The 24865-nt window shown below is 44.9% G+C and overlaps 1 protein-coding gene across 1 annotated transcript in view; it reads left to right on the plus strand.

Moving 5' to 3' along the window:
* Positions 1-23150, plus strand: part of LOC147009587 (uncharacterized) — a 161053-nt gene extending 137903 nt beyond the window's left edge. The window contains exon 9 of the mRNA XM_085861109.1: positions 20521-23150. Within this exon, the coding sequence (XP_085717235.1) occupies positions 20521-20670 (150 nt within the window). The 3' untranslated portion in view covers positions 20671-23150. The remainder of the gene's footprint in view (positions 1-20520) is intronic.
* The last annotated feature ends 1715 nt before the right edge of the window (positions 23151-24865 follow it).

A 24865-nucleotide genomic window follows, 5' to 3' on the forward strand; every position in this document is an offset into this window, starting at 1 on the left:
CATGTTGAAAATATTACATTCAATTGAAATCAAGATGTTCCTCGATCTTAAACTGACATTTGGAGACAGACAGACAGAAGTGAACCAATTGCTTAACCCTACTTTTTGCTTCATGTGCGTGGGGTAATAAAATAACAAGCCGGTAGGCGGCGATGGGTCGCCGAGCATGGAAACTATAAGATATAGAGCAAAATGGATGTCATATAGCGGATAGGGCATCACCTTAAGATTATGCATATCAAATTTCATCCAGTTCCATCTTCTGATAACTACTCGGTATCTATTTGAATGAAAAGTACCGAAAATGCGGTTTGAAATCGGAAATCCCCAAAGTTCGAGGGGGTGCTGTGGGTGAACAAAGATGTAAATCGAAAATCCGGCTTGATCGTTTGTGCACAATGTATTCCAGACGATTAGTCTGAATTTTCATGACCATCTGACCATAACCCTCGGAGGAGTAGCATTTGGCGCGAGTAGCATTTGGCGCGAAGGCACCTCCAGCTCTCGGATATTATCGATTTTTGCACTAATTGACCTTTGACCCCTGACCTAAGCGAAATCGGTCAATATGTCCTGAGGCAAAGTTGTAGTACTCGTTGAGTACCATGAATCTGCAAAGTTTCATTCGTATCGATGCACTCACCTGGTTTCTAGGGGGCTTCAATTTTCGCCAATTTTCATGCATACTCTAATTGTAGGGGGCGCTGCGGGTAAAGTATTCCATATATCACAAAAACCGAAATATATTTGATAGAGCATCACCTGTAGATCATTCGTGCCAAATTCCATAACCCTACGTGGGATAATGGCTTTCGGAATTGATTTCGCGTGAACGGTACCGATTTTGAAGGTTTTTCGGTTGTTGCTAGGGAACCAAAGCGTCCCTAGCAACCATCACAATTTCCAAACTACTAGGTCATTAGCTGTACCTACCACCCGAGTTTGGTCAAAATCCTCCCACGTTTACGACCAATTATGCTGATGACAAACGAACAAACATCCAAACAAACAGACAGAATTACTGACAACAAGGCTCACCTATTTCGGCGACCCAATAAAATGTGATGATGGAAAATAAAAAAAATTGTTTTTGAATTTTGAGAAAGAAAGGGAGCATATGTGGAGTAGGAACAGATGATCCATCCACCCATCAAGTGGGACCATACTCTATATAGAGCATTGGTGCTGCCAAAGCAGTCTCCTGGACTATTGGGCACAATCCTGGACAGGTCACTACTCTCTGACACAGGGTACTCGAATGGCTCAATCATCCCATCCAGCTGATATTCATTTTGCCAACGTTGGAAGGATGACAAGGTTGCAGGCTGAGTTAACCCCACCTGGTTGCAGGCTGAGTCAACTCCACCTGGAATTAATTCAACAGCCACACAGGATTTGAACTCAGTACTCTCAGATCCCAAGCTTGCCACCCTAACCATTAAGCCAGCATCAGGCTAATGAATGATCCCTCAATCTTATTTCGCAACAGGATAGGCAAATTGCACGTGCTCTCAACCACTCCTCGACTTTCCACCCTCTTTCATTTGTATGCACCACTTGGCTGCTGGTTTGCATCATTCCTGGTGGCACACATCTACATCTGATCTGATGCACTCTATTCCCTGCTACAGACAAGGTCAGGTTGAAATTTGGCCAGAGTACTTGCACACAACCTAAGGTATGCTGATGATACTACTGTTGGCAGAAAGTAGAGAGGACTTGACCAAACTGCTGCAGACAGTGAAGAAGGAAAGTGAAATAGCCAGTCTTTATGGAAACCTCAAAAAAAGACTAAAATCTTGTCAACTGTGAAGATTGATGTGTTCAGATCGGGAGATGATCATGTGGAAATAGTGGAAAGTTTCATCTTCCTGGGTTCTAGGGTTGAACTGAATGGAAAGTCAGGTCAGGTCAGGTATGGGAGCATGTGCCAGAACAGCGCGTCGCTGCGTCCACTTTCCGCCGGTACTCCAGGGGCCTCCGTCTGGCCATCCCCCAGGCAGATGCCAGGCCCATCCCCATCTCCTTGAGATGATGGTCAACCTGCTGCAACCATGAGGCACGTGGTCGGCCCACTGGCCTCCTCCACTCATGAGACTCCCTCGCTGAGAGAATCTGGTGAGCAGGATCAGCGTCAGGAAAACGAGCCACATGTCCATACAGCCGCAGCTGACGCTCACGGACTATGCAGGTAACAAATCTCATCCGAGTCTCTCTCAGCAACCGCTCGTTGGACACAAAATCCGACCAGCGATAGCCAAGGATTCTCCGAAGAGACCTGGTACCAAAGGAATTAAGTCTCCGTCTCAGATCCTTGGTCAAAGTCCAAGTCTCGCACCCATAGAGCAAGACTGGAAGTACCAAGGACCTGAAGACTCGGACTTTCGTCCTCCCGCACAGGTACCGGCAGCGCCACACCCCATGATCCAGTGAATCCATGACTCCCCAGGCCCGACCCAGACGTCTATTGACCTCCGGCTCACAACCTGCGGAGACATGAATATCACTGCCAAGGTAAGTGAATCTATCCACGACCTCAACATCCTCACCACAAACAGACACAGACAGGACAGCAGCATCCAAGATGTCACCGAAAGCCTGGATCTTTGTTTTGACCCAAGAAATCCGTAATCCCAATGGCTCCGACTCCTCATTCAGCACCTCGAGGGCCCCCAAGAGGATGTCTAAAGTCTCCGCAAAGATGACTGCATCATCTGCAAAATCAAGGTCCGAGATCTTGACATTGCCAAACGATGCACCGCAACTTGATCTCTCCGACATCCTCCCAAAAATCCAGTCCATACAAGTGCTGAAAAGTGTGGGGGCAAGTACACATCCCTGACGAACTCCAGTAACAACTGGAAATAAGTCAGAGGCGGTACCACCACACTTCACAGCACTCTCAGTGCCAGAGTAGAGTTCAGACATCAGATCGATCAGTTTCGGTGGCACCCCACGAAGACCAAGAATCCTCCAGAGGACATCCCGATTCACTGAATCGAACGCTTTACAGAGATCAACATAGGCTGCAAGCAGCCCCTGCCGAAACTCTCGTCTGCGTTCGGTGAGGACACGAAGAGCAAGGATACGGTCAATCGTTGACCTCTTTGGTGTAAAGCCTGACTGCTCTGGACGCTGGTGCTCAAGCAGATGGTGGCGAACCCTATCAAGAATTATCCGAGCAAAGACCTTGCCCGGCACTGAGAGCAGTGTCACCCCTCGGTAGTTGTTGCAGTCTTGGCGATCACCCTTCCCTTTCCAGAGAGGGACAACAAGGCCCCTCTTCCAGTCAGTTGGGATGATGCCTGTGTTCCAGGCAGAGCACAAAACTGCATGCAACGACGCGAGTGCAGCATTCCCACCAGCCTTGAGAAGTTCAGCATGGATGCCACAGATCCCTGGAGCTTTGCCCCGTTTCAACTGGTTCACCGCAGCCCGTGTTTCCACAAGCGATGGTGGACCACAGTTGATTCGAGGGTCAGCAACAGGGATTGTAACACCCTTGACGTCCAACTCGACAGCTGGGGGATCAGCCTGGTACAACCGCTCAAAGTAACCGGCCCAGCGGGCCTTCACTTCAGACTCCTCTGTCAAGAGCCTACCACTCTCTGCTCGAACTGCAGTGCTCGAGGGATGGGCTTGGATGAACGTAATGCGCAAATTCCCCTGTAAGCGGGACGAGAATCACCTGTCAACAGGTGAAGCCCAACCCTCTGACAGATTCCTCGCACATAGGCCTCCTTGTCCACCCTCAGTGCACGTACAGTTTTACGCCCCAGCTCCCTGAACAGCTCAGCTCTGCCATTCAGCCTGGCCCTGCGACTCTGGTCAATGGTATCCAGTGTCCCTTGAGAGACAAAATTCTTCTTTGCCCTGCGGTGAACTCCAAGGCATCCACCGGCAACATCAAGGACGGTGGTCTTGAAGGTGCTCCACAACTCTTCAGGACCCCCCAAAGCACCCAGACCCAAGTGTCCACTCAGCCTGTTCGCAAACTCCTCAGCTACTCTCTCATCCCTGAGCTTGGCAACATCCAGCCGAGGCTGGGATGGTACCATTCTCCAGGATTTAAGGTGCAGCTTTAGAGTTGCTACAACAAGCCTGTGGTCAGTATTGAGGAACTGAGCACTCCGGTAGACCCTGCAGTTCTGGATCATCCTCCAACGACCGTCAATGAGGACATGGTCAATCTCCTTTGCCACACCGCCAGCGTTGGAATACCAAGTCCAGCGATGAGCTTGCGGGCGCTGAAACCATGAACCAGCCACCCTAAGTCCATGACTTCTTGCAAAGTCAAGGAACTTAGTGCTATTCTGGTTCATAGTTCCTGACCCATGGGGACCAACACACACCTCATAACCATCCCTATCAGTTCCAGTCGATGCATTGAAATCCCCCAAGACTAGAAGTGTATCTCGTCTGGGCACTGATCAACCACAGACTCGAGTGTGGCGTAGAATGCATCCTTCACGGTAAGATCACTCGCCTCAGTCGGAGCATAAATAGAGACCAGGGAAATGACACCTAAGGAGTGACGAATCCTTAATCTCATAATACGCTCGTTGACCGGTGTTACCTCAATTATCATTGGGGTCAGCTTATTGGACACAGCTACAGCAACTCCTTGGGTATGGTAACCATCAGAGCGACCAGACCAATAGTAGGTGTAACCACCCACCATTATCTCGCCGCAATCCGGTCTCCGAACCTCAGAGAGAGCTGCAATCCCGATGTCCAAACGCTTGAGCTCAGATGATAACAGAGACAGGTGATCATCCTCTCTTAGGGATAGGACATTCCAGGCACCCACCCGAAGGGACCGCCTCAGGTTAACCCAAGGAGACCGCCGTCTGGTGGACGACACCTCAGCACCACTCCGACACACTCTCCCGCAATCTGACCCAGGGATGTTACCCCGTGGTTTCCCTCCTATCAAAGATTGGGGGTCCCGAAGGCTTTGCCCCAATCCCATCATCCGGTGAGCTGCCCTGCGAAGGGAAGCTGCACAGGAGGTACTCCCACGGAGTGGGTTTTCAGATTTTTTTGCGTTTTTGCGTTTTGCGGAATGAAGCGTTTTACGGTGGCTGGAGTGCAAATCCTGCCACCAACCTCCAAATAAGAAGTAACCCAACTGCAGGAGGACGTCCGCAGACACAGTTGGGCACTAGATATGGATGGCCGTTGGCTCACAAGGAGCTCCTCCGCCCTTTGACAGGTTTTGTTTTTAATCCTGCTGGGTGTCCATATCCAAACACCCTCCTCACCAGAAAACCTGGTGGGGGAGACGGTTTAGTCGCCGACAACCCGACCATGGAACAGGTTAGTACAGGTTTACATGGTACCTGTAGCAGGTCACAGATCGAACCTGACCTGACAAAAATGGAAATGGAAAGTGTGGAGGAGAAATTAACAGACGGTTATCATCGGGGAGAACAGCAATGTCAGGATTGACAAGGATCTGGAAAGACAAACCAAGAGGAGGCTGGTGAATGCTCTGGTATTTCCAATTGCAATGTATGGATGTGAGTCATGGAGATTGAAGAAGAAAGGAAGGAAGAAGATTAACACTTTTGAAATGTGATGTCAGAGATGAATGTTAAACATTCTAAGGACTGCAAGAAGAACAGACAAATCAGTGCTTGAAGAAATTAGACCACAGTGTACATTAGAAACACTGATGATAAAACAGAAACTGTCATACTTTGTACACATCATGAGTGCAAAAAACAAAAGTGTGGAGGCATCAACCATGCTGGGTATCTTTGAAAGAAGATGAGGAAGAGGCAGACTGTGTATGTGCTGGATAGACGGGGTAAAGGATGCGACCGAAATGTCTCTACCAGAGCTTCAGGAAATAGTGCAGGATCGAGATGTTTGGAGAAATATGATCATGAATGTCACCAGAAGTCGGCCACGACTAGCCAGAACGAGATAACTAACTAAATACCTTGCACACACTAGCCTACTCTTTTCAAAGGACTCTGTGTGATCTTAAAAATCCACAATTGAATGCTAGTTGACGGCACAGACATCGAAATGTCCTCTCAGCAAGGTGGCGTATCCATTGGCACAACACCCTGCCTGCGACACACCAGGATGACAGTTCAATCGTTGGGTCAGCAATCGAAGCCAGTTTGAATTCCAGTGCGCTATCTCCGAACTATCCTGCTAGCCCACCATGAAGATTTTCCATGAGTTTAAAAATCGTATGAAGATTCTCTTGCAGATCTTACTTTAGTGCCATTTTCAGCTTCTTCAGGTGCAATGCAACATATTATGCGCACGTCCAATCAATTCTTTGTGATGAAATGAACTTTATATTGTAATCGGTGTCCACAACCATCCTTGGCCATGTTTTTTGGAACGTTGGTTGAGACCGTCATTTGTTTTTTTACTTCCAACCTCACTTTTTCACTTTTATTCGCTTGTAAATTCTCCGCAACCACTTGAACGATTTCCATGAAACTTTTGACATAGGAGCGCCTACCCACAGATACATTTTTTTTAACAATGTTACATGATGATGATGATTGGATAGAAAATACGGTTGTCATTCCAAAATGTCCGTTTTCTGTAGGCATGGGTTGCAGGGTGTTTCACGTATCAGGAATAAACGGCCTCGACCTCACTTTGCTCAGCCTCGGACTAATATATTGCATGGAAAGGAACCTTACACAGTTTGAAGATATGAAAAAATAATTGCAATGATGCAAAAACCAAACAAATCCAAATGCATTGGGACCATACTCTGTATGGACTATAGAGTATAGAGCAGCAGTGCTTCCAAAGCTGTCTCCTGGAATATTGGGCACAATCCTGAGCCAGTCACCACTCCAACACAGGATACTCGAATGGTTCATTCTTCCCAGCAAGCTGGTACTCATTTTGCCAACCTCAGAAGGATGACAGTCTGAGTCAACCTCACCTGGAATTAATTCAACAGCCAAGCAGGATTTTGAACTTAGGAATGCTAGGATCCCAAGCCCACCACCCTAACCATTAAGCCCACCACCGTAACCATTAAGCACACACCAGGCACTGATCCCAAGCCCACCACCCTAACCATTGAGCCAACACCAGGCACTGATCCCAAGCCCACCACCCTAACCATTAAGCCAGCACCAGGCATTGATCCCAAGCCCACCACCATAACCATTAAGCTTACACCAGGTATTGATCCCAAGCCCACCACCCTAGCCATTTTTTTTTGGATACATTGTCGAGGCTCGTATGAGAGCTGACAGACAACACACAGGAAGAAGGTGGGCGTGAGACAAGAGGGGCGGGAGAGGGAAGGACAAAACAGTGGGGAACAGAGACATTGGAAGATCTGTGGAAGGGAGAAGGATGGGATGGGGAACATGGGGAAGAGAAGATGGACATTACAGGGACTTTCAGGAAGGAAAGCAGGGAATTTGAAGAAGGTGGGTTTGGGATGGATTAACAGGGGTAGAAAAGATCGAGGTTTTGGATGGGGGAAGGTCGGATGTGGTTGTGAACGGCTGTTTTGAAGCCCTGAAGGGAAGAATGGGATTGAAGAGAGTGTGGGAGTTTATTTCAAAGGTGGGAAAAAAGAGGAATGAAAGAGTGAAGGTGAGCAGTGATTCGTGATTTTGGTAGTTTTACCAACATCAAGCATTGAAGTGTAATAGATCAATGGAATATTCTGTCGATGTTTCAAGAAAATTGCAATGCAACAGGACATCACAGAAATTTACTGTCAATTGTAATTGCCTCCAATGTTACCAAGAGGAGAATAAAAAAAAAAATAGCTTTTGATGAACTCCTGAAAATCAGGAGGTTGTGCACAAAACGAGCCTTTTAGAGTAAAGGAAAAGCACTCTTAAGTGATATTAAATTCAACCACTTTGCTTCTGAGTCTCCTGATAACAGAGTCGTGTCAGGATATTCCAAACCGCGCAGAATCTGTGTGATTGAGTACAGAACGCAATGAGCTTAGTGCAGTCCGCACTGACCATTTCCGCGTGATTAAGCACTGACCCGATTGTTCAAATGCCACCCAATTCAACCACAGCACCTGGGCAACTATCGGGGAACACAAGTCAGGGCCAAATCTTCCCCATTCTTCCCTGCTGCCCAGATTATTCAGTGCAGCGCGGTCGCAGTCAGAGCACCTTCCAGTCCCGATGGGCTGCCCCCCCCTCTCTCTCTCTCTCTCTCTCTCTCTCTCTCTCTCTCTCTCTCTCTCTCTCTCTCTCTCTCTGTCTCTGTCTCTGTCTCTGTCTCTGTCTCTGTCTCTGTCTCTGTCTCTGTCTCTGTCTCTGTCTCTGTCTCTGTCTCTGTCTCTGTGTCTCTCTCTCTCTGTCTCTCTCTCTCTCTCTCTCTCTCTCTCTCTCTCTCTCTCTCTCTCTCTCTCTCTCTCTCTCTCTCTCTCTCTCTCTCTCTCTCTCTCTCTCTCTCTCTCTCTCTCTCTCTCTCTCTCTCTCTCTCTCTCTCTCTCTCTCTCTCTCTCTCTCTCTCTCTCTCTCTCTCTCTCTCTCTCTCTCTCTCTCTCTCTCTCTCTCTCTCTCTCTCTCTCTCTCTCTCTCTCTCTCTCTCTCTCTCTCTCTCTCTCTCTCTCTCTCTCTCTCTCTCTCTCTCTCTCTCTCTCTCTCTCTCTCTCTCTCTCTCTCTCTCTCTCTCTCTCTCTCTCTCTCTCTCTCTCTCTCTCTCTCTCTCTCTCTCTCTCTCTCTCTCTCTCTCTCTCTCTCTCTCTCTCTCTCTCTCTCTCTCTCTCTCTCTCTCTCTCTCTCTCTCTCTCTCTCTCTCTCTCTCTCTCTCTCTCTCTCTCTCTCTCTCTCTCTCTCTCTCTCTCTCTCTCTCTCTCTCTCTCTCTCTCTCTCTCTCTCTCTCTCTCTCTCTCTCTCTCTCTCTCTCTCTCTCTCTCTCTCTCTCTCTCTCTCTCTCTCTCTCTCTCTCTCTCTCTCTCTCTCTCTCTCTCTCTCTCTCTCTCTCTCTCTCTCTCTCTCTCTCTCTCTCTCTCTCTCTCTCCCACACACACACACACACACACACACACACACACACACACACACACACACACACACACACACACACACACACACACACACACACACACACGGGTCCTGCTTTTCAAAGGCAAGACAGCACCATATTAGATGCGAGGAATGTCTGGCTTCCTCCCAGGAGATTGATTGGCTATCTCCGTGCAGTGGGTCTATTCAACCAGAACTTTCCGGAGCTAAACAACACCAAAAATAACTGGAGAGTTCATAAAATACCTTACCCCCACACAATCTTGAGAAAAAAGGACATGGGCGGGATCTGCGAGTAACAAATTTGATTGGTCGAGATGACATAAAATGCAGAAATATTTTGTCCAAGTACGGCTAAACGGAAAGTTTTTGAAAGTACCAACAAGGGAATTTGTGTTCTACATTGTCCAAGTATGTAATTCAATTTAAATAAAATATAGATTTTTAAGTTTGTAGAAAAACATTAATTTGGAAGTTTATCGCCATTGATGGAACCTCTGATACACCACATTATCTCACACATTACATTAGTTCTTCATGCCTGTTGTTTGTGTCCTTTATAATGAAAGTCCTAAAATCAAGAAGTTTCCTGTTTGGAATGATTTTTACTTTTGTTTGACTGTCAGACAGTAAAAAATTATTTCGCTCCTCTCTGCGCATGGGCGATCGGGTCAAACTCTGAGCGAAAGTACTGCTCAACTACAGCTTCATTTTCCTGTTCATGTTCGGATTTGTGTTGAAAATATAACATTCAATTGAAATAAAGTTGTACTGACGTTTGTGGACAGACAGACAGACAGACAGACAAAGTGAACCAATTGCTTAGACCAACTTTTTACTTCGCCTGCATGGGTTAACAACAACAACAACAGCAACACCACCTGGAACCTGGTGAGAGCGATCTGTTCACTTCAGGTAATGTGAGTGTTCATTCTACCAGAGAGAGTCCCACTGCTTGATACCATCTTTATTTACATCACGAGTCAGCAAAGATGGCATCATGCCCTGAGCCTTCAGCAGAGTATGACATCACACCCTGCTGCAAACGAACTGGACTTCTTTACGTTTCAAAAAAAAAATAAATCTCGTATGTTCAATTGCAACAACTCCATGAGCTTTTTGTGTGTCACTCAATTTTCTCCCGCGCATTCATATGTTGTAAAATGATGGAAAGCACAATTCACCGTTAACCCTATTGCTGGTTAGGGACCGACAAGCTGGACCCTGAACAAGCGTCTTCAAATGAGTTGAGTCCGTTAATAATGGTTTTCAGGAAGGGCCCAGCTGACATTGCACCTGCCATGTTCACTGACTGCACAGCTGTTTTCGAGCGCAGGGGGGAAACTAAACTCCTGCAGATTTTAATCGAAATCATCATCATTGGGAACGATCTCTTGTACCGCTGTCTGGCTATCAGAAGAACCGGCAAGTTGGGGAAAGTTACAAAGGTGCGTTTTGGATGACGAAAAGTTTTCATGATTGGTGTACCAAAAAGGTGAAAAGACCCCTCTCTGATGCCCCAACCACTTCCAACCAAACATCACATTTCTGCACATCCTGTACAACAACTCCCCTGCAATGGAACATTATTGCAAACATACCTCGTAACATGAATCCACCTTGCGAAAGTAGCTCTTCTACAATGCCAACCACAAACATACTACAAGCAAAGACAATGAACGCCATCTGGTATATCGTCCACGTACGACATATGCATATTGCTCTTCGACGCAAATTCTTTCATTTTTGGAAAACCGTGGACCAAACCTTTCATTTTCATTTTTGGAAATCATTCCTGTGCTGGAGTGGCGATGTATCCAGGATTGTGTCCAATAGCCAAGGAGACTGCTTCGGCAGCACCAACGCCCTGCACAAACTATGGTCCCAATGGATGGATGGATGGATGGACCAAAGTACTCTGTGGGTAATGCAGAAAATGGCATTCATGTTAAGCAAATATTTTTCGCTCGCTTGCTTTTCTAAAAAAAATTACATTTATCTGCACCGTTCAGTTAATTTGTTATTACTTTAATACACAGCTCTTCATGTTCTACCACCTTCTCTGTTGCATATTCTGACATCACGTGATCTACACTCCGCACAAATTGGAATTGGGTGATTGAGGAGTGTGGCGTGCGGAGATGGCAGGGGTGAAGCCTAAGTAGCAACTCAATCATACTTTTGCAGTGTATGAATTGAGGAACTGAAATATGAACAAACAATTCTGGGATTTGGGAGTTAAGGTCCCCATTCGGGAAGGTAAGCACCTTGGATAGCTATCCTGGTTTCCCCCTACCCTCAAAATCCAGCCCTGCATCGCAGATGATATTTTAGCTGACAACTAGAAGCTACTCCATGAGCCTTTGAGCATGATTGTTAAACACAATTAAGGCATACACAGATGAGTCTGGTGGAAATGGAGAGAATGGAGGAAATGGTGATTCGACACCACGGCTGTTCTCCTGCTCTTCATACCGTGGGGTTCAGTGGTGATATGTGTTCAATTTCAGTGCAAAATATATGGCTTATTGGTTAGGCTAAGCTGGCTATGGATCTTAGGGTCCTGAGTTGAGCCCTGTTGGCTGCTGAATTTTCACCAGGTGGGGTTGACTCAGCCTGTCATCCTTCTGAGGTCATTGAAATGAGCAGCACTGTACTGGTAATAGGGTCATTGCATCAGTGGTTCCCCCATATGTGGTAGCAGTGACAATGCACTGTTGTTCATCGCCAGTGACAGCATGAAATCATGCCATCACAATAGGTGGATTAAAAAAAAAAGAAAGCTAAACAGTACCTTTGATCTTTTGACCTTTTGACCTTTTGACCAAATTCTTAATTTGTCTTCTCAATAGTCTCATAATAAAGCTTTGTTGAAAATTTGATGACAAAAGTTAAAACGGTAAAAAAAAAAATCAAAAAATCAAAGGTAATGGCCTTGACAGACACTCAGACAGACGCACACGCAGAAGTGATTGCAAACCCCCTCTCCTGCTGCACGGGGACGGGAAACTAAAACGGCACTCGGTAGAGCACATACCTCTGCCAGGCTGAACAGTTTACATTTTGTATCCCACTGATCAGCCGGATCTGGACCTGGACCTGAACCCAACTCATCCACCTTGTTTTGTCATAACTCATCCAAACTTTTTTGAGACATCGTGCTATTTGGTGAAGAATCACTTGAAAAATTAATAAATCATAGGAGCCGGATCTGCGTATTCACCCAAATCTAATCGATTCGTCCTTGTCACACACCTAACCTGTCCACCAAATTTCGTCCGAATTAATGGTCAACTTTTTTTTAGATATCTTCATCACAGACAAACAGACAGGGGTGAAAACATAACCTCCATACACTTCCAGTGGTGTAGGTGAGAAATAAATACCACAAAATCATCGTTGACCAGTCGTATTGAGGCCGTTTGATCATTCCAGATTTGGAACACTGCTCTCCAAGCCATCAACAACAAACAATGTCAGCCAAAACTCATTAATGCCACTAAAGTTGAATGTCTTCAGGGCCAATAGAATCTTGTCATCCATTAGATACCTTGTCATCTGCACATTTCCGGAAATGAAAGAGCTGGCAAGCTTGCTAGCGATCGCACATTGTTTGCTCCGACTACAGTATTTCTATCCGTTCATGAAGATGCGTCTGTTTCATCAAATTAGGACTAATCGGATTGAAAAGATCTGACCTTTTAACCTACAAAACAAGCCTGACCTTCTAATCTGCAACTTCTAATTTTGACCCATAACCTAACAAACTCCTCTCGTGGAATGTTTTATGAGAAGTCCAGCTTTCTGTTCTGTCCAGTCGGTTCTGTTCATGTCACACTGCTGGTATTTCCATCACAGGTGAAGGAAAGACATTCCCTGAATGCCAAAAATGTCACAAGAAGCTGTCCTCTCTGCATATCCTGTTGGAGCTACTCAGGGTATTGATCCATCCTTCCATCCATCCATCCATTCCACATTGATTAAATCGCCTCATCCGTGAAGGACAACCTGGGTTTGCCGAGTCATCATGCAGCGAGAGGAGAAGCTCAACCACTGTGACAACAACAATTTACAGTCAAAATAACATTTTAAAAGATCATAATGGAATCAAATTTGTTTTTCCGGTTGATTAATTCTCCAACACCTTCCAGAAGCTTTCAAGACAAAGTAATGTATCAATTTAGAGCTTCAAGCTAAACTCCTCACCCACTCTACCCAGCCTGGGCACATTCTTCTTTAATGGCCACAATTATTCGCATGTTCTTGTGGGGTTGGCTGGTGGAAGGTTGGCCTAAGTGTTTCACAAACTGGCTGGCCAAGCCTGACGTTAAACTAAGGGTTGGGCAGGAATTTGGAATTTGGGTTGGGGTCGGCCGTAGCTCGGATACTCTTTGTGAAGGACGCTGTGGGATAGCCTGGGCATATGATTGTTGGAAAGATAAAGATGTTTTGGAGGAGGTATGAGTTTTGGGAGAGGTAAAAGGAAGGAAGGAAGGATGCAACATGCCAGACAAGTATTACAAAATATCCAGGAAACGAGTCTCCCATTATCTGGTTTGATTTAATTTGATCTCACTCTCCAGGGTCGTTGCATTGACATTGGATCGGCCTTTTGTCCCAGTGGCATTTTGCTGAAAGCTCGACATTTTGGCCACTTTGTGAAGGCTACGCAGAAAGACCTCACGATTAGCAGTATATCCATGTGACCAGGTCGTAAAAGGGGTCAACCACCGTGTGGGTTGAATGGGGAAACCGTCCATACAAGTATGGTAGGCATATCAAACATATTTACATTACTTGCAAATAATGCAGAGCCATTGTGACATCACCAATGATCCACTTTACATCTCCCACTGGTTGGGGTAAATGTTGCTGCACAGAAGGAAGACCTCGTTTCTCATCACACAGATGTACGAGGAAACATATACAGGAGGAGGCCATTGGGCCAAAGATGTGACTACCTCCTTAATGTGACTACCTCCTACCTCCTCAAGACTACCTCTGGCGTCTCACACCTCCTTAATTTATTCCATCAATTTACTTATTTTCTACACACTAATCCTAATCACTTAACATCCCCTATCTCTTTGTGATTCATTTTCATTCCCAATTTGATGTGCAGACAAGGAATTTGACCGTGGAAGCTTACCAGTACCGTTAACACGAATATGACACACTCTTAACGACAATGAGGAATAACAATAGGGAACTTTGGTGCAAGAGGAGGCCATCTAGGCCTATGATGCCCGTGCTACACCAACCCAAGATACTATCACCCATCCACACACAAGTTACCTGTAAGTCCTGCCAACATCCCTATCCCCCACATTTCTCCAATGCATCTCGGTACCTACTTGATTCAATTTATACTTATCTACTGTTTCTGCTGCCACTACCTTTCCAAGGGAGACCATTCCATGCATTTACTTTCTGACAGAAAGACGCCTGCCTTACTACCGTCTTAACTCTCCTCTTCATTACTCTCAAGCTTTGACCAAGCCTGGTGTTGGCTTAATGCTTTGGTTGGTAGCTTCAGATCTTAAGGTCTTGAGTTCAAGCATCTGTCACAGTTGATTTAGCATCAGGTGGTTTGACTCAGCCTGCCATCCTTCTGAAGTTGATGAAATGAGTGCCAGTGTGGTGGTAACAGGGGACTTTGAATCAGTGCTGCAACAGTGCCCCCAGAAAATGATGCAGCCAGTGGCAGCGTATGAATAAATATGGCTATGTCCCCTGGTCCTGTCACTGTCTGTTTTGCTGAAAAACTCTTCTGCACTTTTGTTTGTTCATACGGCCTTTATTATCTCAAACATCTCAATCAGATCCCCTCGCAATCACCTCCTTTCTCGTCTATAAAGTCCTGTCTCCTACAGCCGCTCCTCCTAGCTGAGTCCAGCTGGGCCCGGAATCAATCCAGTAGCTCTGCACTGAATATTCTCTTTGGCAGCTATGTCCTTCCTAAATTGTGGTGACCAAAACCAAACACAATATTCTCTGTGTGTCCTCACGAAATTCCGATACAGTGTTAAAACCACCTCTTTTGAGTTATAATTTATCCTCAAACCCTGTTAGTTTTACCAAGAGCTGCTTGCCACAACCCTGTCTGCTTACCCTCTCCCCCCACCCCCCATATGTATTACACCACCTCAATATCATTCTCCTGAGCAATATGCTCCAAGATTGCCCCTTGCATCATGTAATCTCTATTTTCATTATTCTCACCAATCCCCAACACCTTACACTTGTTTTATGTTAAACTGCATCTGCCAATCTTTTGCTCAATTTATTAAAGTATATGCACTTTCCTGAGTCTGATCACTCTCCTCTCTATCTACCTTACCTGCAAACTTTGTGTCATCTGCAATTTAAAAACCCAACTCTTAACCCCACTGTCAAAATACCGTAGTTGATGTAATTAATGAATAACTACATGGTCTTCATAAAATACTTACCCTGCACAATCTTGAGAAGGATTTGGTGCAAGCCAACTCTTCTTAAAGTTATTTTTCAGGTTATTTTTTTCCTTTGATCCAATATGGTGCCGCGCCACTGACTGATGATATCACTTTTATCAAACGATATTTCCCAATAGTAGTTGATCAATTAGTTAAAGTTTTGCATTCATCGGTTAGTGGTTTCAACAATTTCAGAGAAAAAATGTTTCATACTGCCCGGATCAAGTGTTTCGCTTGTCAAATTATGACGACATGATGAAGGCACCGATGACATCATCGTTAACAAATCTTATTCCGCATGGAGAGTACTTGACAATGAGGCACGTTTCAATTTTTCCCAGGGAGCAGTTTTGGAGATATAGAGGTGCAAAGTTTTTCGGTTTTTCCAAGATGGCGCCTGCACCACATGATCTGTGACATCAGAATTATCATTTTGAATTCCTACAGGAGGAAGCGCACCGATGTTCAAAATTTCGTGTAAATCAGACTAATAGTTGCTGAGAACCTGACTGATCTCTCCATTCAGGTTGCCACTGACAAACCAGACATAATCTGCTTAACAGAAACTTTCCTCCCTAAAGCTGTCTCTGACTCCCAAGTATCTCTAACTGGTTACTCCCTCCTCAAGTATGATAGACCTGAGCCTCATCCTGGTGGCGGAGTTGCTCTCTTCATCAAAAACTCTATTCCTCATTCTCCATGCACTGCCCTCACCCCTCCACACCCCCAGGAATACCTCTGGCTCCGGCTTCCCCATCCACTCCCACCTCATGTTTATATTTGTGTTGTTCCATCCACCAAACGGTGATGACTCCATTTACATCTCGCTCACAGAAAACATGGACCAGCTTCTATCCTCTCATCCTGACCCTCTCTTCCTCATATGTGCTGACTTCAACTGTCATCATGTCAGTTGGTTGGTTGTGGGTACCTCTCTCACCTGCCATGGCACTTCAGCAAAGGACTTCTGCGACACCATCTGTCAACTTCCTGACCCGGATCTCAGACAACGGTACTCCATCCTTTCTGGATCTGATTTTAACCAATTTCCCAGAAAATGTTTGCTGTTATTCTTTTGCTTCAATCGGTTCATCTGACCATATGCTTGTTAAAGCGGTCAAGTCTCTGGCTGTTATTCGAGAACCACCTCAGTGCCGACGAGTCTGGCACTTCACTCAGGCCAACTGGCAGGGTTTTTGAAGCAGCCATAAAACTTCTAGACTGGTTTCCCATCTCTACTTCCTCCGACATCAACTCATCCTGGGAATTATTTCAAAGAAACTTGCTCTCTCTCTCATGCACAGGTTTATCCCATCTCGTCTTCAGTTCTCCTACCCTTCCTCCCTCCCATGGTACACTGAAGCTTGTGGCGAGGCAGTTGTCTTGGAACAACTTGCCTTCGCCTCATGGAAGGCAAATCCAACTGAAGGCAATCTCAGTTCCTTCCACAAAGCTCAGAACAGGTGTGTATCTACCCTCAGGAGCGACAGAAAACATCTTTCGAATCTCAAGTGTGACCTCTCAAACCTCTCTCTTTCCTCCAAATCCTGGTGGCCCCGAGTTAAGTCTGTTTCTGGTGTATGTTCCCCCTCCATCCCCTCCCTTACCTCAAATGGCCACACAGCTGATACTGCTTGTGAAAAAGCTGAATGCCGAAACTCGGTGTTTACTTCTAAATCTTGTGTCCCAAAATGATTGCTTTCTGTATCCACCTGACCCAGTTGTACTCAGCTGTTCCTGGACTCTGTGTCCTTTTCTCCAGACAAGATGGAGATTTTGCTGTCAAACCTCGACTCAGATAATGCAACTGGTCCAGACGGCATCAGCCCACGTGTTCTAAAAACCTGCTCTGCTGCTCTTGCTCACCCCCTCTCTGTTCTATTCACCCTCTCATTTGCTCAAGGTCATCTGCCATCTGCTGAAAAATCAGCAAACATCACTGCTCTGCATAAAAAGGTGCAAAAACAGATCCCTGCAACTACAGACCAATCAGCCTTCTCCCAATCATCAGCAAGGTTATGGAAGCGATCATCGCTTCAGACATTAAATCCTTCCTTTTCTCAAATAGCTTGATGGCTGATCATCAAGTTGGATTCAGACCAGGTCACTCACCGCTGGATATGCTGCTTCTGCTCTCTCAACAATGGATGGAGGTCCTAAATGCCAGACATAAAATTAGAGCCATCTCCCAAGACATATCGTGAGCTTTCGATATGGCCTGGCATCCCGCACTGCTCACCAAACTCTTCTTATGGTATCCAAGGTCATCTCCACTCATGGCTCACAGACTTCCTCTCCTGCATCAGCCATGTGGCCCTTAATGGAGTTCTCTCATCCCCTCTTCCTGTCCAGGCTGGAGTTCCTCAAGGTAGTGTTCTGGGCAGTGTTCTTTTTCTGATTTTCATTAACGATCTCTCCGACCCTCTGGAAACCCTCTTTATCTCTTTGCTGATGACTCCACCCTCTGCCATACCATCTCTCATCCGTCAGATTGGCAAACAGCAGCCTCTTCACTCTCTGCAGATCTGGATAAAATAACAAACTGGTCCAACATGTGGAACATGTCTTTCAACCTTGACAAATCTCACACTCTCATTATGTCTCTCCGAAAGGATTGTCTGGAACCCCCCCCCCTCATCTACTTTCTTAACAATCCTCTTGAAGAAGTCCTTTCTTTTAAGCTTTTGGGTCTTACCATCTGCCATGATCTGTCCTAGGAAAGCCACATCTCCAAGCTGGCCTCCAAAGCCAGTCGCCGATTGGGCATCCTCCGTCGTGCAAAGAACTTCCTTAGCACACTTGAGGTCCTTACCATTTATAAAGCTTTCATCTGCAGTCTGATGGAGTACTGCTCCCCCTTCTGGGCTGGTACTCCAGCCTCACACCTAGCTCGACTTCATGCTGTGGAAACCAAGGCTTTTAGGATCATTGGTATCTCCCATGATGAAGCTGAGTCTTTGGATCTCTCATTCTTCCACCAGAGGCAGGTCAGTGGTCTTTCTGTCTTCTACCGTCTCCTCTCCACCCTGCCCCCCCTGCTCTGTCTGTGATCTGCCCCCCCCCCATGTCTCCTCAGGGTATTCAAGGTCTGCCAACAACCCTTTTTGATGAAACTGCCAAAATCAAGAATCACTGCTCACCTTCTCTCTTTCATTCCTCTTTTTCCTGCCTCTGGAACAAACTCCCACACTCTTTTCAATCCCACTCCTCCCTCCAGGCCTTCCAAACAGCTGTTCACCACCATCTTATAACCCATCCAAAATCACGTCCAAAATCTTGATCTCTTCTACCCCCGTTAATCCACCCCAAACCCACCTCCTTCAAATTCCCTGTTTTCCTTCCTGAGAGCCCCTGTAGTACCATCCTGTTTACTCCGTCTACCCCCACCCCATCCCTCTCCCTTCCACAGATATCCTATTGTCTTTTGTTCCCTACTATTTTGTGCTTCCCTCTCCTACCCCTATTGTCTCCTGCCTTGTTATATGTTTCTTTATATTAGCTCTTACATGAGCCTCGACTTGGTATGAATTTTTTTTAATGCAGACACGTACGTATCCAATCAGCTACCTGACCAGCCACTCCATAAGCCCTCGCTTTAACTAACAACTTCCTCTGTGATACCTTATCAAATGCCTTCTGAATGTCGAGATATACTATGTTCACTGCACTTCCCTCCTTTAATGTGTACAACCTACACGAGGACAGGACAGATAGATTTAACATCCATCCATACATGGCGTACTTGCCTGATGACACTGTGCCCGAGCAGCAGCTTATTTTTTTTCGGTTTACCCTCATCAATGGAACAGATCCACGTCCTGTAGCTCTTAAATGAGCAGATGTCCAATGGAGTTCAAATTCATGATTTGGTTGATGAAGTTTCACCGAGTTCACCCCCTCAATGTGATCGAGCTGGCAGCAGGGTGAATGTTCCCGAGCTTGTTTCCCAGGAATTGTGAAAACTGCACTTTCTCACTCAGAGCTCAGAAAGTTCACTCGGTTGTGTGTGCATGAGAACGAGGTTTGTGCCAACTCACTGAATTTCAAACTCAAAAGGAAATTTTATTTTCACAGAACAGTGGAAGGAATCAACGGAACATTCATTGGAGTTTGGTAACTGCCGCAGCAAGCGAGGAAAAGCTGACGTTTTTGGGTGTGAACCCTTCATCGGAGATAAAAAGAGCTCTTTTCTTTGATCCTGTCCGATGTAACTGATTCCTTGCTTTATTATATCTGTCCACCGATGCAGATCGACACGAGGCTTCCAGAACTTGTATGTTTTTCATGGCATTTGCTCAGAAAGAAGTTCATTCGGGATATAGTAAGTAGTGTCCAATATCCTGATGATGAGACGACTCGCACCAACTTGTTTTTGTGAGTTTTTCTTAATCTCTATTAAACACACTCCTCAGCATCATGAGCATATGAGACCGTGACCAGTTCCCTCAACATCATCAGCAGAGTAGACACTCAACAGTTCACTCAGCACATCAACCTTTCAAGTTGTGACTTTTGGAATGACATGATGGTTGGACACATGTTTCACTTTTGAGAACAAACTCCTCTTCTTTTGAGAATCATGACTACTTGAGATGGAGACACTTTTTTTCTTTGCAATATCAAGGCTCATGGAAGAGCAAAGTCACAGTTTGAAAAGGCAACCTCCTGACAATGGGGGCAATGGGACACTGTTGGACTTGACAAGCATGGGAATGAACAATGAGAAGAGAAAGGAGGGAGGGGTGGCCCTGGGCTCTGGCATTCTACTCCCACAATGAGCCAGTGGTCTCTGACATGGTCAACATTCCAAAAGGAGAAAAATCTTTAAAAAAAATATAATTAGATCTTGCTGCTCTTTTAAAAGGTGGGATTTATCAAGGTCATGGACAGGCAAGTAAACCTCCAATGTGGACCAATTATATCAAACTCACAATGTCATCCCAACTAAGTCTGCTTTAACAGTATCAGATACTTTTATAATGTCGACTTCCACCCTTTTGCTCCCCCCCCTACCTTTCCTCTCCACCATCCTTCCCCCTGTTCATTCTTGTACTAATCTTTACATACAGATGGAGCTGCAGGGAAAAGGATTGCAGTTGAGGCCAACAGCGCAGTCATGTGACAATTCTTCTGGCAATCTGCTCACCCCGGAACTCGGCCTCTCTGCGGTCTCTCGATCTTCCACACCGGCTCCAGTACGCAGCCAGCCATGGTCGTGAAGCCAGAAAACCTCTCTGACACTGGATGGACTCCCCGACGGTCCAAAAGCGTTTGGACGATGTAGTGGATTTTTCAACGGTGGGTTTAAGTAAAGAGAACCGCAAGTTGGTATCGCAGATTGATGAAACTTACAACGGTAACAAACTTTAACGAAGTGATACTGAAGACATCTCTGGACGTTGTCGTATCCTTGTGCATATCACATGGCCAGTGACATTCCCCTTGCTGGATTTTGTTGCTAACTAAATTTCGTTTTATACTTTATGATTGAACTCGTGGCCACAGTTCGGATCGATTCGAAGGCATCCGGTAATTGTGACGTGCTACGGACACAAAGGTAGACCGGCACGGTCGCATGCAGGTACGGTTACAAGTTTAAAAGGAGATGACCTTTGAGAAATCGATTTCAAGTGAACAGGGGTGACTGAGACCAAGGTTTGGTACGGCTCGTTTGTTGCTACTTTTGGTGTTGGATCCCTGTGTACAAGGCGGTCGCATTTACAAAGCAAGCCACCGTCGAACAGCGTTTTTGCCCAGGACCCTCGTTGTCTCTGAGGTCAGTTTGATGATCTCCTCCATAGACCAACAGCCATAACTGTACATAAATGGTGACTCTTTACAGACATTTATACCAATCATTTCGTTGAAGATCCAAGGTGAAATGGTGGACATATTCATTTATGGTTCTTGGTCACATTTATTTTTCACCTCCAATTCCTACCCTTGTGCAGCATTCATCTGTGTTGGAAGAGATCGACGAATCAAAAGCTGGACCACGAGAAATTGGTTTATGTTCAATGGGTAAGTCTAACCCAGAATATATTTTTTGTTCAGGAGATCTTGACCGTCACCCAAACCTCTTACGCAGCGTGATATTTGAGGGTCTTTCGAAGTGATCAAAATTTATCTCTTTTTGTTTTTCCACAATTGTTTACGTGAAGATATTTTCATCATTCAGGATCCGTCATGTTACTGAAATATAACTAAATTGTATATAACAGTAAAAGATCTTGAAGGAGCAACCTGGAGGCAGGGTTAGAGTCTCCATTTTTGCATACCTACTAAACAGTTGGCATTTAAAGGTAATGCTGTTTTTTTGAGAACCATTCAATAGGCCAGAGGAAGTATTTTTTTTGAGAATGTTATCTTTCAAAAAGGGGGAGTCTTTAAGCAACTTGTGGCTGCTCGTGCAGGTTGCTGATGGGCTTTTGAAACCCGAACCGTTCGTTGTTTGTGCAAAGCTTGATCTCATCTCATGTAATTGTAGGGAAACCTTGATGCCTCCGTTTTGTTGACCAACTTGCCCTTGAGAAGCTTTCCGATTTCAAATCACCTTGAGATGGAGGGAACTCGCTGTGACTGGAAGGTCGTGACTCTTACATCGTTTTGCCCAATAATGGTTGTAAGGCTGAAATTTTTCAGAAACCGAATGGAGATTCCCACTTTCAGAATCATTTGGACATTTCAAATCAGGACAGAGCAAAAGTAGAACATGAGAACCTCTGCTCTAGCCCCCCTCACCCTCCACACTTCCCATGTTCCCTAAGAGCTATGGAGTTGTAAGAAGTCTGTGTTTTTGCCCGGTGTGAAGATTGTGCTGAAAAAAAGTCATTGGGCTTTCAAAACTCTTAACCTTCATGGAAAGACTCAAATAATATGAGACTCCGACAATCTTAGGCACTTGAAGTGCTTCTGCCAACTTATCCAGGAGTGCATTAACATTGCACACTGCTTGGTGCTTGTGCGGAGTCAACATGCTACTGTCTACAATTTGATTGCACCTTCTTCTCAAATCGACGATGCCTGAGCGTGGTATTCAAGGTGGGCATTTAATGGGTTCATGTGACTTTGCACCCAAATTCATATCCACTTCGGGAACATTGGTTCTTACATTTCATTTTTCCTTGATGTTTCTCCACTAGATGTTTCTACAATGCTCGATGGCTTGAGAGAGAATTTGTCCTTTCCCCCTCCCTACCCTACTCCCCTGGATTTCAGTTGATTGTCCAGAGTAACCTTCGAAAAGTCTGTTCAATTTACACAACCTTCCCGCCATTTCCTCTTTTCTCCTTTGGATATGGTATCATGGCGCCCTTTGGAAGATAGCCGAGGCGAGGCCGTAAAAAAGGGTTTCGTACATTGACTGTACCACAGGTTGTTGAGTAATCAAGCTTTGTGCGATTGCCGTTCTACCATGGTGGTTGACTGTTCGTTACACTATAAAGCGGATGTGTTTCCTGATGTGATGTGACATTTACAATTGATCTGTTCAACATGGATGGCTACAAGTGCAACATTTATTTATTTATTTTTACTCCATTGCATTCTGTACTATTTATTTGGTTTGTATATATTTTATACTCTAATTGTGAATTATAGTTGGCTTTTTGTTTTTCTTTCCATGTCAGTTGCCTTGTTTGAAACCATGCGTGCCATTATGCCTTCCAGAAAGGAAATAATAAAAAAAGAGTAAATGACAACAAAAAGAAAGAGTCGATTATATTCTCAGCCTTGACCGTGTGAGTGAAGATGTGTGGGATGTTAAAGAGGAGTGTTCAAAGCAAAGCAAAAAACGTTTTGACCTTCCCTTGACATTGTGTCTTTGTGATGTCAACCGTGTATGTTGGATGTTGTCCAACCTGCGTCGGTCTTCCGCCGGTGCTTTAGCACTTTCATTGCCTGTCTGGCTGAGTAGTCAACTTTCTGGTTAGCACAGGAAGCAAGTTTGTGCCTGCCCTTAAATAATGATTGTTCATGGTGTGTGTGTGTGTGTGTGTGTGTGTGTGTGTGTGTGTGTGTGTGTGTGTGTGTGTGTGTGTGTGTGTGTGTGTGTGTGTGTGTGTGTGTGTGTGTGTGTGTGTGTGTGTGTGTATATATATATATAAATATATATATATATATATATATATATATATATATATATATATATATATATATATATATATATATACACTCTTCCCATGCTCCTCCAGCCAAGGAAGGCTACATAAATCAACCAAGGTAAGCCCTTTGCTGTTTCAAACCCTTCCCAGAGTTCCTTCACAGCTATAACGACAATCACAAATAGTACACACATGACAATGCCAATGTTACACACCTCCTCAGCTGTCAGACCGGTGTAGCCTTTCGTGGTTGCTTTATGCAGACTTCTTTGGCTGGAAAAACATGGGAGGAGTCAATTTATTTGTATAATTTTAGCCACCTGGTTTTAATTGATTAGGTAAGAGATAATTGGTTATTTCCTCCATTCACAGTTGAGAGATGAAGGGTTGTCTTTGTTTTTCATTTATATATTGACTGCTTTTGATATTTACACATGGTACATGCTTGGGAGTCTCGTTGGTATGCATTTCTGTCTGCACTGTCGCTGTTGATTCGCCAACAAGCGATGAAACAGGTACGAGCAAGATATTTGGTCCGGCAGCTGAGGGTGTGTGTAGCATTGGGATTCTCATGTGTGTGCTATTTGTGAATGTCTTTACAGCTGTGGAAGACTCAAGGAAGGGTTTGAAACAGCAAAGGGCTTACCTTGGGTAACCTTTCATTGTTGCTTTATGCAATTTTCTTTGGCGAGAAGAGCATGGAAGGAGTTGATTTAATCAACTTTAAGCATGATATAATCCTGGCCACCTGGGTTAATTGATTAAGTGAGAGGTAATTGGTTATTCCCTCCATTCACAGGTGAGAAATGTGAGTGGGTCTTTGTGTTTGGTATGTATGTATGTATATATATATATATATATATATATATATATATATATATATATATATATATATATATATATATATATATATATATATATATATATATATGAATTCATTTTAAAATCCAATAAACAGCTGGGGTTTTAGGCATAACCCTTTATTAAAGAACTAAGGAGTTGTAGCCTGATGTGAAAAATATATAAGAAAAGGCTCTTCCGACCTGAAATCGACACGACGCTAAACGTCACATGCACAAACCGCCACTTCGCCTCCAACTCTGAATGGCTTCTATGGGGTTACTCAAGTCTTTTTAAAGACTGATATTTAAAAGGTCACAAGTAAAGGAAAGCGGAAGGCCAGTTGTGTTTAGGCTTATAAATCGCAAATGCTCAGCCACTCTGTCAGCCTGACGTCGTTTTGGTCTCCCTGATGTTAGTAGAGTATGCTGCACTGTTCACATGACGAGGCATATATAATGCTGCCTGAAGT

This window comes from Eptatretus burgeri, chromosome 17 (genome assembly GCF_056783735.1).
Source record: "Eptatretus burgeri isolate ZD-2024b chromosome 17, Ebu_testis_v1, whole genome shotgun sequence".
NCBI classification, from domain to species: Eukaryota; Metazoa; Chordata; class Myxini; order Myxiniformes; family Myxinidae; genus Eptatretus; species Eptatretus burgeri.